This window comes from Microtus oregoni, unplaced genomic scaffold, assembly GCF_018167655.1.
Source record: "Microtus oregoni isolate MIOR12 unplaced genomic scaffold, Mior012 000034F_ref0000314, whole genome shotgun sequence".
Lineage (NCBI taxonomy): Eukaryota > Metazoa > Chordata > Mammalia > Rodentia > Cricetidae > Microtus > Microtus oregoni.
In genome coordinates, this window is record NW_024543093.1 from 10,637,268 (window position 1) to 10,654,746 (window position 17,479).

General features: G+C 52.0%; 1 protein-coding gene across 1 annotated transcript in view; it reads right to left on the bottom strand.

Annotated features, from left to right (window-relative positions):
• Positions 1–286: 286 nt before the first annotated feature.
• Trappc12 (trafficking protein particle complex subunit 12) overlaps positions 287–17,479 on the bottom strand; it is a 69,535-nt gene continuing 52,342 nt past the window's right edge. Inside the window, exons 7-12 of the mRNA XM_041630452.1 lie at positions 13,061–13,133; positions 11,504–11,577; positions 7,214–7,312; positions 2,249–2,349; positions 1,455–1,542; positions 287–1,274 (exon numbers count right to left, since the gene is read on the bottom strand). Of these exons, the coding sequence (XP_041486386.1) occupies positions 1,032–1,274; positions 1,455–1,542; positions 2,249–2,349; positions 7,214–7,312; positions 11,504–11,577; positions 13,061–13,133 (678 nt within the window). The 3' untranslated portion in view covers positions 287–1,031. The remainder of the gene's footprint in view (positions 1,275–1,454; positions 1,543–2,248; positions 2,350–7,213; positions 7,313–11,503; positions 11,578–13,060; positions 13,134–17,479) is intronic.

Genomic DNA, 17,479 nt, shown 5'->3' on the forward strand with positions numbered 1-17,479 from the left:
AAGGTTACATAGTAGGAGCGACAGCTGGGGAAGGAGGCTGGCCTGCTGAGCTGCCTCTGAGTTCTACAGGGACTGCAGAGACACAGCTTTTCAGAGTCATCACCAAGGATGGGTAGGCATCCTCTTCAGTACCTCTGGGTGTCCATGCTCCTATGAGTGACCCACCTTCCCTCCCGAATTCATTGCTTCTCTAAGTTAGCCTCGGGTAGGACAGTCTGTCTGTCATCCCTGTCACTTGCGGTGCCTGCCCATGTCTCCCCAGGAAGCCACACAAGAGCTTTCTCTTCTCACTTTATTACAACAGTGAACACACATGGGGCTTTGCTTTGTCCCACAGACATTGTTTATGGAGGTGAGCTGGAACCTAGGCCCTCAGCACCCAAGGCCGGAGTTGTGCTCTGCTGCACCCCAAGGTTGTGTACCCCGCTTTTAAAGCGACTGTTTCCCCATGGATGGGGAAAGCTGGGTACCCAAAGCTGTTTCCAGGTGCTTTACATTTCTCAAAGTGGAAAAAGTAGACAAGCGTTAAGCACACGTCCTGACTTCCAGGCACACAGGGATGCATAGATGCTACGCCTGGCCCGATATGGTTCTTGTCTCCGCTGTGTTCTGAGTGTGCTGATGGCTCGCAACCCATCCCAGGCCATCCAGGGTGGCTTGTCAGGCCAGAAGTGAGCAAAGGGATGTGTGGAAGACAACTGTAATCATTTAGGCCTACAGTGAGAACAGGCACTAATATACATCTGTACATATGTAATATATACATTCTGTGAGTATTCAGAAGTGATACATGAACAGGTTAACTTCCAGGAATAAACCAAAGGGACCCAAAGTGTCTTGTGTTTCCTGCCCCTGAAATGCCATCACAGAGTCCACCTTCGCCAACAGGCAGTGCTGTAGGAACTGCACAGTAGGCAGGACAGTAGGTGTGTGAGGAGCCCCAGCTTAAGGCAGGCTCCTACCCACCCGTCACATGCGTTTACTGATCCATCTGCTCGAGTGTCTGCTGGGTACAGAGACCTGGTTGGGAACTAGGCCAGCTTGAGGCACTGTGTGTTGAAGCTGTCCCCTTCTTTGCTGGCGACGGCCTCGAGCAGGCTCTGCTTCTTCTGCATGCTCCTTGAGGACTCCAGCTCGTACATGGTGGTCAGGTTGAAGAGCACACTCTCATGCAGGTAGTGCTTGGGGTCCTGCTGCACCATGGCCTCCAGCTGCCGCAGGGAGTCCTTGAGCTTGCCCAGGTAAAGCAGACACACAGCAGCATTGTTGTTGGCCTGCAGGAAAGGACATGTGCTTAGGGTGACCCTGCCTGCTGTTGCTGCTCCCTGGTCCCCATGTCTCACCAGCCCCTTTATGGACCTCTCTAGCTATCGGAGGCCAGGCTAGCTCAGAGCAGAAATCTGGGTTTGCTGGTCTGCAAAAGGTAGAGGAGCCTGTGGGGTACCAAGACTTACCACTGCATTTGTGGGGTCCATCTTCAAGATCTCTGTGAAGAACTTGTGAGCTTCTGCGAAGTTATTCTGGCCGAGGCACAGAAAGGCTCTGTAATTCACACACAGGTAAAGCGGTGAGCACAGGCAGCCAAGGGCTCTCTCCAGCCAGGGCCAGGTTCACAGGTCCCATGGGAGGAAGGGGCACACACGCCAGAGTGAGTCGTGTGCTCTCAGGTGGAGGCAGTGGCTTTACCGCTGACTGAAACATCAGACTCACTAGCAAGTCAGCCGCCCAGGTTCCAGTCCAGACACTAAAGCTCCAACCACGGTCACTTCCTGTCGTACAAACTGAGCCCTGCTCCACGTCCACTTTCTGGACCTGGTTAGAAGAGTGGGCAGGTCTGCCCTGATGACTGCACTCATCATCTTCTGACACATGACTCCTGAAAGCCAATCTGAGACCGGGCTGGCAGGAGCCCGATGGCGGGCATCACACACGGGGGAGTCTCTACTGAAAACAAGTGGGCTCTGTAGAGCAGGGTCCCTTCAGATTGGTTCTTAGGACTAAGGAGCAGGGCTGTGATTCTAGAAGCCTGAGGCTCCTGGGTCTCAGTACTGAGGACAGGGACAGGTGGGAGAAAGACACTCCAAACTGTGGGCCAATGAGATGACTCAGCAGGTTAAGGTTAAATCACCAGCTGTCCTTCAAACCCTGAGTCCAGTCCCCGGAGCTCACAGGTGTCAGAGCCAACTCTCCACAGTGGTCCCCTGAGCTCAGCACACACAGACTCGATAAATCATTGAAAGATATTTACCTGTTCATTAAAACCATTATTTTACCCTGCAGTCCATCCAACTTCTGCGTCACTTTCTCAACGTCTTGAAAATACTTTTCAGCTGTTTTTATGTCTCCAATCTGCTTGGACAAAGTTCCGCAGTCAGTTTAGCCGACAAGTTCAAAGACGTATAAATGTAAAGTCACATTTGTTCCCCAGGATTGTGTCAGACTGGGAAGTCCCCGTGTGTCACCCAGGGGACCTCAGAGCCCACCCAGTGAGCAGGGGACATTTAAGACAGAGTCTCAGTTTGGTGTTCAGTAAAAAAACCAAAGCAACTCAAAGTGTCTGGTGCTTCTTGTCCCCATCAGGGAATTATGTTAATGTGAACACCTGTCTCCAGTCTTCCAACTTAGCAGCTGAGTCCCCAAGAATAAATTTCGGCATAGCATTATGTAAAAACAAACTCTTGGAATAACACAAGATGCCCAGGTCAACTGGGATATTTCTGCCTGGTGACAGAGTAGATACCAACAATTTTCCAATTTCAAAGTAATATTTTAACTAAATAACAGAGACTAATACTTTGATACTATTATAAATATAAAGGAGCAAACCCACACATATACCTTGTAAGGAAATCATTAGCCCCTCAAACAAGGCAGGGCCCCTCAGGATAGACACCAGGGAGACGAGAGGAATTCATACTCGCGGGCACTGGGAGGCCTGGCCCTGGTTCTCCACCAGTGATGGGGGAGTGTCAAGATACAGAGCTGAGATGTCCAGGCATCGTCCATGCCCTTCGTTTGCCTTAAGAGTAGGAAGGGAAATCACCGGGTGGTGATGGCGCACGCATTTAATCCCAGCACTCAGGAGGCATAGGCAGGTGGATCTCTGTGAGTTTGAGGCCAGCCTGGTCCAGGACAGGCTCCAAAGCTACAGAGAAACCCTGTCTTGAAAAACTAAAAATTTTAGAAAAATATAAGAAGGGAAAGCAATGCTCCACTCAGCTTGGACAAGCGGAAGAAAAGAAAGGGTTTTGCTGCACACACTGGTAAGGGGCAGACACATGTCCCATGTGTTCACAGTCTACCTGAAGGACACTCCAAAAGTCCCACACAATATCATCTTTTGACCACACTGTACCTTATTATATTCAACATTCTGTTTGTCTCTTAATGCCTGGAGGAGACCTGAGTGAGAGCTACATGAATTCTCGATTCTGGTGAAGTCCAGCATATGTACTAGAGGGCTTGTTTGAGGTGTCTCAGCCTGGTGGCTCTCCCTTTTGACAGCACCTTATCTCTGTTTGAGAACACACTTGGGTTGACCTCTGTCTTATGCAGGGAGTCATGCCTTGGGGAGCAGATTGTCAGCTACCTACCCGCAGGCCTGTTTCTGGGCTAGAGTGAGGCCCAGGTAAGTCTCTCCAGAGTGACTCTAGAGTATACTGGGCAGGGCAGCTTGGCAGGGAGAGCCTGAGGTCCTACCCTGGGGAAGCTCTGCTCCACCCTGCAGGAGGGCGTAAGGGACAGTTAGTGAGTATTATATCCACAGTGGCCCGAGGCCTGGGGCGGGGCAAGTGGAAGGGGCCCTCTCTAGCCTGGGCTCTTGGCACCCGCTGAGCTGGGGAGGAGGGGCAGCTCTGGTTAAGACACTCCGGCCTTCCCACTGACGGTCTTCAATAGACACCCCATTTGCTATTTGTCCTTATAATCATTTCTAGCCACTCAACAGCTCAAAAAACAAAAAAAGTTTTTGCATTTCCTGGGGTGGGGTTGACAGCTTTTCAAGCTGGAGGCCATTCCTTTCTAAGCAGTTTTCTGGATGTCTGACTGCCGGTTAGTGAGCTGCAAGAACACAACACAGATACGATGTCTAGGACATGTCAGGGTGTACGGCCACCATCCGTCAGGCATCCTTGGGCCACTGTGTACCACTCTTCCCCACCTGCTCCTCGTGGCTGCAGTTCCAACAGGACGTTCCCATCTGCTATGCTGCTGCCGTCCCTGCCATGTTGAGGCCTCTCCTGGTCCTCCCCACTGTGTCCCAGCATTCACTCCCTGGCTCCCTGCAGTCTGGAGTCTCCCTCATGTTCTGCCACCTTCCTGGCTCTCCAGCCAACTCTGATAGTCATGGGGTCTCCTGCGTTCAAGTCACGTGGTCAGAGGATCCCCTTGCCCTGGATAGCAGCGCAGCGGCATCCTTTGGCTACTGCACCTCCATGGTGGTTCAAAAGCTACCCTGCTGGTATGAGTGATGACCTCCTAAGGCCCAGGTGAAAAGACCTGGAGGGGCGGAGTGTGAGCCAGAGAGAAGTGACTTCAAAGGACAAATGCTGCAGACACCCAGAGACTGGATGACTCTGCTCTGCCTCTGGACTGTCTGAGATGCTCCCGGACACAGGCGAATGGGCTTCCTCAATGTGAAATCCCTCTCGTGGCCAATTCCCTCCCACTAGCCACTGTCCACCTGCTCTCTGAGCAGAAGGCACACATGGTCTATAGGATGCTGTGTGTGACGGTGACATCCACAGGCCTGAGAGTTTCAGATATGCAGATGCCACTTGGCCTCTCTCAGGGCTGGCAGGGAATGCGAGCAGGAGGCAGTCACGCCTGTGAGGACCCGCAAGGGCACTAAGAGTTCCCTCATATCTGGGAACGAAATCAAAAACAAGGCCTTTATTGCGCTGGATGCCTGAATTGGGTTTCCAGCTGTTACATGAATGGCACAGTCTACAGAGGTGACCCTGTGCTCACAGCCAGACTGGCTCGACGCCTATCTCTGAAAGAATGAAGGCCATTCTGCAGAATAAAATAGCCTCAAGAATTACAACAGAAGGCCTGTGGCCAGGAGATCTCGGAGAGGCTGGGGAGGGGCATGCACCTCTGAGGCACTCATATTTGTCAAAGTTGTCTTCCTCTGTGGTCCAGCAATTGTGGGGGTGATAAAATAATGGCTCGCCTATTAGGTCACACAGCATTTTAGAGAACCCTTAAAAACAAATTTAAATGTAAGTGTGGAGCCAATGGAGAAGGTGCATACCAATATCCAAGTTCACCTGCGTGAGATTATTGAGGGGCCTGCTGTCTGTCATTTACTCCATCGTGGTTGGTGTGGTCCATTCCTGATGCTTTCCCCACAGGCCTCTGCACATTTGTTTACTAAAATGCTTCTATTCCAACTCTTCAGCATTGTAATGGAAAGTGCCTTGCCTTGTTTGGAGCGGTGTCTGATTCTCCATTTCTCTGGTGTACTTTTCCAGACTCAGGAGCCAGGAATGGCCTCTGAGAACATTTGGGTGTGTCCACATTTGGTTTTACACACTCAGATAGACATGGCTGTAGAAGGGCTCGCTCTCCTCACCCATCACAGTGGGATGACCAGGTATTTTAAGCCTGACCATGTTGTGCTGATGAGAACCCAAGTTGGTTGGTGTGGGAGGTCCTTCTGTCTATGTGTTGCTTTTATTGGTTAATGAATAAAAAAACCGTCTTGAGCCTATAGCAGAGCAGAGGTAGGCAGGGAAAACTAAACTGAGTGCTGGGAGAAAGATGCAGAAACTTTGCTGGTAGGCCACGACTTTGTGGTGATACACAGATTAATGGAGATGGGTTAAATTAAGATAAAAGAGTTAGCCAATCAGAAGCTAGAGCTAATGGGCCAAGCAGTGATTTAAATAATACAGTTTCTGTGTGGTTATTTTGGTTCTGGGCGGCCACCTTACAACAGTCGGCTGCGGCTCTTTCTCACTGAAGACTGGCCAGTTACTCCTGTGCACTAAGGGGAAGAGAATGGGCACACAAGACCAGATGCCAGCACCACACTGTTTGCGGGTCAAAGTCAACAGTGCCCAGGAATCCTGGCCTTGAAGATCTAACCTACCTGGGCTCTGATGCCTTGGCCCGGGGGATATTGCAGCTCTTGCCTGGAGCAACATGTCTGGAGGACTGTGGCTCTCCTCTGTCTTGGATCCCGAGATGGAACACTGGCCTGCAGCAGTGCCCAGGGCTGAGCAACCCAGCCCTGCTACATAGCAAATCTACTGTCCCTAGGTTTTGCCCTTTTTTATCTGCTGAGGAAATGTCCCCTCTTTTCTCCCCAGGGCAGCCCGGGCTTTCAGCATCTGTGAGCCAAGGCTCTCCTCTGATTTGCAGCTGGAATTCAAGATAGAGCAAGGGCTCCCTTTTCCATTCTCCTCCCTTTCACTCGGCATTCATCAGCTCAGCTCAGTAGTGAAGTCGGTCTCATCTGGAAATGTTTACCCTTCCTGATGCTCCATGGCTCTCACTGTGGAGATGTGGTCCACGAGGAACACACATCCTTGGGGCTGTCCCAACCCCCAAACTATCAAATTTCAGGGTTCCCTCTTGTGTCCTGGGTCGTCCAGGCATGAGGGCCTTCCTAAGGAGTCAGGACGCAGGATGTGGTACCTGGGAGTTCTAGACTCCCGGTGTCAGGAAGAGGCAGAGCTGCTGTTCAGATGTGGCGGCTAACTGTGAGGTCAGGAGCGCAGAGTACTTCACTCCTGTGACCATGCGCCTGTGTGGGTTGGCTCTTTCTCCTCTTGCCATTAGCTGTCCCTCACCCACCTGCCTCTCCCACATTCAGAGGCTCTCAAGAGACAGACACACAGGGTCCATATGCTGGGCAGCCTGCAGTGTGAGATCATGACCCTGGAACCAACAGGAAGACATGCCAAACACTAGAGAGCCTTGCCGAGGGTTGCAGGATTACTGCAGCAGCCACTGTAACCAGGTGCACTTGAGTGTTTTGAGTGTTCCCTCAACAGAGCAGCTGCAGTTTGGCAGATATCCCTGGCTGCAACTGGACAGAACATCACACAACAGAATCGCTGCAAAGGACGCCTTAACTTAGGTCATGTTCATTTGAACTGAAACATTGCCTTACTGCTCCTTCTCTGTCAGCTCTGAGGACAGAGTTTCCCCGCAGCCCTGCTGGATCGCAGCCTCCCTGCTCAGCTGCCAGGCTGTCAGCAGTTACCTGGAGGAGGATGCGGCCAATGCCACTGAGCAGCTGCGGCTCCTGCTCCGGGTAGTACTTGATCACTGCGCGGTAAGCGTCGACGGCCAGCACGTAGTCCTGTGGCAAGAGACCAAGAGAACGCTGTGAGCTGGAGACGCTGTACAGCTGTTCCCTGAGCGTTACAGACCGAGGGCGCGCACACAGACAGCTGTGGAGGTGGCAGGCTGCCGCAGGACCCCTTCCTTCATCAGGTGATGGGCTGAGTTCTGTGTGACACACATCCCTGCTGTCATCATAGAGGCTCTGGACCTAGAGTTAGGTCCACAGGCTGCTTCTTGCTCCCACCTACGCAGAAGCCAGGAGCCTCCACGTTGGGTCCCTAGCTCTTTCTGGCAGAGTTGTTGTAAGGACTTGTGGTTCTGCACATTCCATCCTCCAGACATATAAGCCACATTCTCAAAGGTCTCAGACATTTTCTGTGCTAGACACCGAGGTGAAATATCTGTTTTGAAACAAAGAGCCTGCCAATAGCCTTCGTGATGACAGTGAGGGCACACGGCTGTCGCTGCTTCCTATAACGCACGTGTAGTCACGTTGCTCTATAGGGACAAGTGCACAGAGGCCCCGACATGCTGCAGCTTGGGGTCTGCAATCTGCACAGCCTTTGTCTCGCGTGGTCTAGCTGTGTGCACCTGATCGTGGTCACACGCCAACCCTGCTTGCAGCTCTCCTTGAGGCAACCACCGACACAGTGCCCATTTCCCACTTTTGGCCTACAGTAGTAAAAGGTGTGAGACCTGGTCTCGGAGAGTCGGGTGCTGCCTCTCACAAGGTTCAGAGGTCAGCTCCTCTTACATCCTCAGTAGCCAAGTACTGGAGCAAGCTTTGTGGTGTGAACTGTGCCGAACACTTACTTCCTCTAGGTTCCGGCTCACAGTCACCAGCTCAGGGTCACCACTGCTGATTTTCTCCTAACTAAGATCCAGGAAGGTATTTCATTCTGTATTCTAAACTTTGTTTCCTCCAAACTGGGACTTCAGTTACTGAGCTTGCTAATTGGGAGGTTAAAAGACAGACGACGAACAAAATTCCAGTTTGGCAGGGGGGAAAAAAAAAGAAGACTCTCCAGTCTGGTACCTTCAAGTACAGCTCGTTAAAACTAATTTTATTCAAGGCCTGATGCTCACAAGGAGCCAGAGCCCATGTGCTTTGACTTCCTCTCCCACCACACCAATGCAGCCTGCGGCCAGGCTGCCTTACTTAGAGCTGCGCCAGCAGGAGCACGTGTGCTCGTGTGCAGGGGCATCTGTGTCCGGTGCTTGTGATGGCACCGCACATTCTGGAAGCCAGGGATATGGCTGGGAAACCATGCCATCCTCGTGTGGCTGGGGGACCTGCTTTCAGACTACTGTCCTGGGCTCTGGCCGCTCCACACATGAGCAGCAACCGGTTTTACTTCCCTCAGGAGAGTCGTGGCCCCTAAGCTCCGTGCCATTGTCCCCCCTCTAATCTTACTGCACCCTTACATTTGAGTGCAGCACATGATTGTGCTGAGTGTCACCAGCTCCAAGTCATGGGGCTGCACCTGATCACACACTGTCATGACCTGTACTCCGTTTTGATCTTGACGCATCTGACAGACAGCTGTGGGCGGGGCCAGGGTAGGAGCACGGAAGGCCAGTATGCCTGGGTAACCAACCCTGCTGGAATCCTAGGTTTTTTGACTGACATTACTGCCTTCCAAACATGCCTAGAGTCAGGGGTTCATGCTACTGAGGATGGCGCGGCAGGAAAGAAACAGGCCTAAATATACCTGAATATATCTGTCTGTCGTCTGTCTATCTATCTATCTATCTATCTATCTATCTATCTATCTATCATCTATCTATCTATCTTCTATCTATCTATCTATCTGTCTGTCTGTCTGTCTGTCTGTCTACTGCGTATCTCTGTATGGCCTGTAGTGATGCAGACCACACTGGTCTTGAATTCTCAAAGATCCCCCTGCCTCTGCCTCCCAAGTGTTTGGATTAAAGGTGTGCATGTCCAGTCTTAAAGGGATTTTACTGCTCTCCTGGGAAGGCAGGGTAGACCCAGCAGAGAAGGGATCAGCAAGCAGGGCAGAGGTAAATGTGTGCAGATGTCAACAAGCCTCAGTGGTTAGGGCGTGACGGCTAGAGGGAGGGTACTTTCCAGTGGGTTGCGAGCAGGTGAACTCACTCAATCCCTGGAGCCTGGAAGGTCTCTTTAAAGCCACGAGGCCAACAACAGCTTCTCGGAGAGTGCCCAATCTACTCTTCTGACCACGCCCCTTGAAAAGACATACAGATGCCCATGCACAGGCAAAAGTATTCTAGCCTGACCTGTCAGCAATAACACTGGGGGAATGACAGCTGAGCCGCATGAGTGGCTTTTCCCCACTGAAGGTGTCACATAGTGTGACCTGAGCAAGGAGGAGGCAGCCTGTGTGCCTCAACGGGTGTGGGAGGTCTGGGGATGTGGAGCTAGGGAGTGGCCAAGGGAGGCTGCAGCATCACACAGATCCACCCCAGTCGTGTTTACAAACAGAGGGCTTTGTCTTGCAAGGAAGGGTCCCGCACAACGTATTGTGGGATACTCAGAACTGGAACATATAACCAAATTTCTTATCATTAAAAGGCTGTTAGCCAGCACACAGGCCCCAGCGCTGCGGCCCAGCTACCGCGGCAATACTGGTTGTGCCCACTAGATGGCAGAAGAGCGCATATGCGTGCATCCACTTTACTTAAACCTTTCTTGCACTCCTTTAACTCATGAAAATAAAAATTAAACTGAACTTTTAACTTAAATTACATCCATTGTGGAATCATTTTTGAAACATGATGTGTCCTATACCGAGTCCGGAGTGGTGGGGTGACACAGACAGACGTTTGTGCCCGTGTTGATGGCGCTATCACCGGTGCAGGAGAACAAAGGAAAGCATTTTTGTTCCGTCGTTTTCTAGCCGAGCATCTCAGAAATGCAAGCAGCCGAATGCCTGACATCAAAGCAGGGACTTCCTTCTCTGAGGATCTCCAGCTTTTGGTTGGGCAACCCACTGCTGCATGCCTAACGACACCTGGCAGCCAAGACTCAGAGACTTGCAGGTGATGCTTGCCCCTGGCCACAGCAATGTTGAGGCGGAGGCCCTGGCTAAAGGCTGCAGCACATGGGGGTGGGGCAGGCTCTGCAATGATGTCACGAGGGAAGAGGACGGATGAGAGCAGTGAGAGTGGCTCTGCAGGCAGCAGGCCCTGTGCAAACGTGTTAGACACACAACTTCTGAAAACTAACGAGTTAGAAAGTAGGAAATGGCTGTGAGATCCAGAGCTGGGAGAGATTTTAGGACACCCATCCTTCCTGTGTCAAGGTCACCTACCAGAGGATGAGCCTGGCCTGTCTACACCCAATGTTGCACATCACAGAGGTGCAGAGGATGCACGCTGTCCTATAGCTGGGCTGTGGCCACACACTTTTTTCTGCCAAAACCAAGGACACGGCTGCATGGAGGCGCGCATTCTCCACTTGGTAAGGTGCCCACTGACGAAGGCTCAGCCAGAGCAGGATGACCTTGGCCGTGGGAGGAGTGATGAGCTGTCTCACCACAGCTCAGAAGGTGTTAACGGCGCTGCTCCGGGCGTCTGCTGCTGACAGATTCTGTGGCAGCTTTGGTGCCTGCAGCTGGCAGTAAGGCCGCCAGCTCTGTGGCAGGCCACCCGTGCCCAGGGCGGGAGGCAAGCCAGGCATGGGACGTATTTGAGATGAGAGAGAAGTCTGAAAACATGGCTGTCTGTGCTGGCAGGGCCTGTGTGGAGAATAGACACTGTGTCTGATGGCTCGGTTGGGTTCCCTGATTCACGCTGGCTGCTCGGGGAAAGTTTGGGTGACCCCCTCACAAGTGGGTCTGGTGGGAAAGCCTGCCTTCAGATGTCAAAACCATCAATCATTAAAACAAACAAAAAATGACCCTCACACTAAAGCCAGAACAAAGGACGCTTTCTGGATGCAGTTCAGAGGAAAACGGGTGGAATGAGCATCTTTAATTAGACCACTTAGACCTAGGTCTGCTCAATTAAATCCAGTAACATAAACCATTTTCTGTGAAATTTCAAAATGACAAGTTTGGCCCCCAAGTGTGAGTGAACTCTACTGAGCAATCTAGGTCATGCTGAATGCTGAGGCCCGCAGCCCACGTCCTCATCAGGCCTGCGGGAGCACAGATTTCCCTGCAGCTTCCTGATGACACTGTCTTCTAGAGCAAGGTGCGCTACAGCTCAGCTGCCCACGTACCTTCATCAGGAGCAGACAATTTGCCATGGAATACAGCACACGGCCCAGTCGCGACCTCCACAGCTGAACAGAGGCTGCAGGGTAGAGGAGAGAGAGCGCATGAGCATGCTTGGCAAGCTAGGAACTACTGCACCCTGTTTACTGATTTCACCCTCCTCCCTCCCCGCAGCCTAACCCTACCAGGTTCACCAGAATGTCTTTAATCACTGTAGGGAGCACTGGAGACAGAAGACAGAAGAGGGTCAGAGCAGGCTCTCATGGGACCACCTGTACAGGTGCAGCACAGGTGAGCCCCGCTCTATGCCAGAACCCTAAGCCTACGAGCATGCCTGATGCAGATATGGTACATCTGCTGGCCAGGGTGGAGGCTGACCCATGCACACAGCATTTAGTCTCAGATGGGAACAATGCTGGTCTGCCTTCTTCACAGGCTTTGCTGACACCAGCAGTGAACACCAAAGGGCTGGGTGAAAGGAAGGAGAGAAGCACCCCTGCTTGCAAACAGGACAAGGCCAGTGTCATGGCTGCCAGGCAGCAGACACGTGAACTGTAGATCTCTGCTCACTTCTGGTATCAGCCATCACCTGGTTCAGAACCTTCACTGACCGTTTCTTCTTAGGTTATCAAACTGGTGCTGTGAACTCGCTGGGGTTGGAAGGGTCCCTTCACAGACATCTGATGTGAGTATGGGCTGAGTTGGGGACTATGCTGCTTGCATCAACGAGGGCAAGCCGACACATTCATGCCTCTGGGTTTCAGCCTTGTTACCAACAGGCTATACCCATGTAAATGCACACATACACATCCCAAATCACATGCGCACACACCACATATCATTCACCTACACGGCACACAAACACACATGGCCCTTCAACCCCAGGGAGTCATAAACCTTTTCAAAGGAACTGGCTCTTTGCTAGTGTGCTCAGCAGTAGGGACATGCACACGAGTTCATGTATTGAGGATATAACCTAAAGTCACATGTTGATGTATTTGAAGTGGGGGTCTTTGGGAGGGCACTGGGAAAGTCCTGAGGCAAGGCCTTACCAATGGTATTGTTGGTTTAAAAAGAGTCATGTGATGGTTACTTCCTGCTACAATGCTGCAGACTGTGCCACAGGCCAGCATCGACTCATGCACGTCCCAGACTCCAGAACTGCGAGCCTAATACAATTTTCTTCCTTATAAATGAACCAGATTTGGGTGTTTCATTATAGCAGAAGGAAACGGCGGAGATACAACCTTCTCAGAGGCAGATTTGCCCATGTAGTCCACCGTGTGTCCATAGGTGATTTCTAAGACACCATGAAAGATCAGGATGCTCAGCCACTGACCACACACTATGGCTCCCTTCTGCCCTGAGAATCTGTCTAGGCAAATAGGAAGTCCCTAGGGCACCAATGGCTGGGTGGGGCCATTCTCAGAACCCACTTATATTTTGGGTTAAACCTGTGTTTTTCCCCTCATCTACCCAGGGTCCTTCTACAGCACAGCGAGGACCATCTGTAGGGTCGAGTCTCACACACCCGAGAATGTGAACAGAAGGGGACTGCTCACCTTGTCTGCTCTCCTGGGTGACATTGCTCAGGCCACCGTCTTCTGCTAAGCCTTGCTCCAAGTTGGCCAGGATCTGCAGTCATTTCAAACAAGGAAAAAACTGTGAGTAGGTTTGTCCACAGTGTCATTGTATTTCCTGGACACAGCACACTTCTCTGGGTGGAAACCGACCCATTAAGGAATGTTTGCACAGATGTGTCCTTTGCACCACAACGACTACCAGTTACTTGGAGCTGATGAGAAGGGCAGGACCCTCACTCTGGTGGGAGGTAGAGTTTAGGCTGATGAGACTCGTAAAGCTTTCTCAGACGTGAATACAGTGGGTGTTCCGTGTTTCTTTCCATAGAAAGCATCAGATGTGTTACACACAAGGGTAACTAACTTCTGTGGGAACATCAACTCCCTTCCTCTGGGCACCGCCAGGCCTACAGCCTTTCCTACAACACTCGCGAAATTCCATGAAGATGGCACTTTTTCCCCCCTCCCCGAGGCAGGGTTTCTCTGTGTAGCCCTGGCTGTCCTGGGACTTGCTTTGTAGATCAGGCTGGCCTGGAACTCACAGGGATCCGCCTGCCTCTGCCTCCTGAGTGCTGGGACTAAAGGTGTGCATCACCACCATCCGACAGTTTTTATTGTTTGGTTAAAACCTTTGCATTGTTTCTTCTGCATTTGGGTTTCCCTGAAAAAAGTCACCATGGCCCCTGTGGCTTGGGAAGAGGGTTTACTATTGTCATTACTTTATTTATTATTTATTATTATTATATCCTGGGGCAGGATGAGAAGACTACGTGTGTGAAAAAGTGGGGACAGTGTTAATGGAAAAGGCTCTCCTGCATCTGTCTGCTCTGTGGAAAACCTGTCTTCCTCTTGCCACCTGCTGGGTGACGTTACCCCCGTGGCTACCCTCCAGGAGGCAGGTAGGCAGTGGAGGACAGCACTGAGTATCCTCTCAATACCTAGCTATGCCACACTGGTATTATCCTTTGTAAAGTTCGTAGTTTGTATAACCAAGAGAGTAATTAGCTATGGACTGTGACTCGAGACGCACGTGGGGCTCAAGATTGTCCTTTGAGAGATTCAGGACACAGACCTTGGAGGGAAGTAAGCCAGTGCCAACTATGTCAAATGACATTTCCCAGCTAATCTGCTAATCTGACAGAGAAGGAACTCTTAAATCCCCTCAGGCTGGAGTGGAGGGAGCCCGGGAAGAAAGAGAAGGGATGAGGGACAGCAGAGGGCACCAGCATTCAGGATCCAGTCTGAGAGCACAGAGAACTAGGACAAAGGCTGGATCTGCATCACGAAAAAGCCACAGGCAGCAGGACAGTGGACAGTTCTCGAGCTATGAGGGGTGTGGAGAGGTCCGTGTGCACAACTCTGTGTTCTAGGACCACTGCATCAGCCACCCCGGAACACACCTGGATCTCTGTACTGGCCGTTCATGCCTGGGGTAAGGCTGTCTCCATGGAGCCCTGCACATCTCAGCCAGCACCCACGGGAGGGTGGAGGCTGCCTGCTGTTCTGGCTCTGCAGAAGTGGGGCGCTTCAGAGGGGCGGCAGCTCGCACTGCAATGTGAGAGGCAGCACAGGCAGAAGCTACTGGCAATGGAGGTGACAGAGGCGGAGCCAGCAAGGGCTCTACCGCCTACTCTGGGCTCTCCTGGTTTTGTGACAGTCTGGGGAATCTTCTTTTCCAACAGGCTCACTGGCTAATGCTCATGTCCCAAGCTGGTGGCCCTACTGTGAGGTTCTAGAGAGCTCAGGAAGTAGGACTTAGCTGGTAGAGGTAGGTACTGGGGAAAGGTCCTTGGGACCATGTGGTCCCCGGCCAGCTATAAAGGGAACAGCTTGTGCCATGCAGTCTTCCTGTGATGCTATGCTGGGGCACATGGGTCAAGTGACGAGCCTGAACCCTCTGAAACCATGAATCAAAACAAACATTTTCCCTCCCTTCAGTGGTCTGTGCTGGGCCATGGGTTGCAGCACTTCTAAGACAAATAACTAGCATAGCATGTAGCTACACACCGGGGGTGGGGAGGGGAGGGACTGGAGGAGGTTACAGCCGCTCTCACCTTCTGTGGGTCTGCGAGTGGGACTGAGAGGAGCTCCAGGGTCTGCAGTGTCCCAGGCCACTAAGGGGCTTAAGTATTGGTGGGAAGGTTCTGACTGCAGACATGAGAAGGTTTCTGAGCCTCGGGGGCCATGTCTGCACCACTTGGGAGATGCGGGTACTGCAGGGAAAGGCTGACCTTTTGACCCCCACCCACAGGTCTGTGTTGTCCCAGATGCAGACCCTGAGAACAAGTATCATCAACTGGATCCCTCCCAGCAGGTGCAATGCACCACACTGTTCTGGAACATGCTCTGGAGGCAGAGGTCCCTGGGAAAGCGTGGGCGACAGAAAGGTATCAACTGGCATTTCTACTGAATTTGAGTAGATAAACCTGAAGGTGAGAGGATTTCTTTCGGTTTTATCAAATGTAAATCAAGAGTACACTATGGCCACGGCCCAGAGTAGCACCTAGTCTGGGTGAGACAGGATCTACAGCTGTGCAGGCCCATTTTCTTCTTCACCCTGAAGCCCCATCTTCCTCTCTCCTGTCCCTCCCCACACCCATAATCACCAAGGACTGGTGTTGATGCTATGAACGACACAGCCCAATATAAGCTGCTGGGAGGTCCAGCCAAGGGTGCTGGCAAGCAGTGCCACAGGAGTGGACTCTCTTCTAATCCAGGGCAGAGCTCTCCAAAAGGAGACAGAAGCTATGGCCTCAGGTATGATAGCTTACTCTGTAATAAAAAAAAGGGAGGTAAGGGCCTTTATTCCCCTCCCTCAAAACAGGTCTCACAATATGGCTCAGGCTGGTTTTGAGCTTATGGGGTCAAGTGTTCCTCTTCCCTCAGCTACCCAAGTAGTTAGGACTTTGTTGCTTGTACACTCTCCCTGGCCCAGTTCTGTTCTAACACCTTGTAAAGAGTTAATGGCTTAGAAGACTCTTCGAGGCCAGAGCAGTCCTCAGATGAGGTCCTGCTCATATGATTGGAAACTGTGGGACAAGCCCACAGTAGGAGATCCCTTGGGTGCCATGTGCAGAAGATGGGGGCAGAACAGCTCCAGGAGGGGTGGGAGCAGCTGTATTTGGGTATCTGGGTGTCATCTTGGCCATGTGGGCAAGTCTAGGCTCTACCATCCTTCAGAGATCCAGCCCTGGGCCTGTAATCTGCCATTGCAGAGACAAGGGGCTTGCAGCCCGGGAGCCAGTGACAGACAGACATGAGTGCCCCTGGTGATGGGAACTGAGAAAGCAGAGGACAGAGCTCAGCCGGAGGATGGTGCCATGATAGGCTGGAGCAGCTGGAGGTCTGGGTTCAGAAAAGAGGTGAACTCCTCTATCTGTGGCTGGCAAGAGAAAGTAGAGTTGGTAGGGCCAAGGGATAGCAGGTCTGAGGTGAAGCAGGCTGGCCTCTGCACTGAGATCTTCGAGATGTTTGGATGGATCACCTTGGAGCATCCTGTGGCCTTGAGAAGTGTAAGCAGTCAATCATCTGTAGGAAGGGGCAAGGAAGAGACGGTGGGCTGTGGCTCTAGAAGTCCCCATAAAAGATGAGGAGGATCGGAGGCAGAGTGACCACACAGGGCCAGGTGCTGCACAGGGCAGAGTGACCACACAGGACCAGGCGCTGCACAGAACAGAGCGACCACACAGGGCCAGGTGCTGCACAGGGCAGAGCGACCACACAGGACCAGGTGCTGCATAGAACAGAGTGACCACACAGGGCCAGGTGCTGCACAGACCAGAGCGACCACACAGGACCAGGTGCTGCACAGACCAGAGCGACCACACAGGACCAGGCGCTGCACAGAACAGAGCGACCACACAGGGCCAGGTGCTGCACAGGGCAGAGCGACCACACAGGGCCAGGTGCTGCACAGGGCAGAGCGACCACATAGGACCAGGCGCTGCACAGACCAGAGCGACCACACAGGACCAGGTGCTGCACACAGTGGAGTACACGGGGCGTCTGGGCAGAAAGGGCTGCACACCGCACTCTTGCCTCAGGAAGCTGTCTGTAGACTACAGGGAATCCGTTCTACAGATGGACACTGTCAGTTCAGAACGCAAACGGTTCCTTTTCCACCAGCCTTCCATGTCCTTGTACACAGCGAGGCACAGTCACAGCGGTGACACTGGACACAGTGAGATGTGGCTTCAGGTTCAGGATGACTTAAGCTTATCATCTCTAATCTCTATTTCCCTATCTGGAAGCCCCAACACATTTTTCTCATCTGCATTACAGACTATGGGGCTCCATGGAATGCACTTCTAGTGTTTTGTAAACTTCATAAGTGCCAAGGGAAAATTAATTACATGAAGCCATAACAAAAAATTAAAAAAATAAAAACTGTTCCATTGCCTC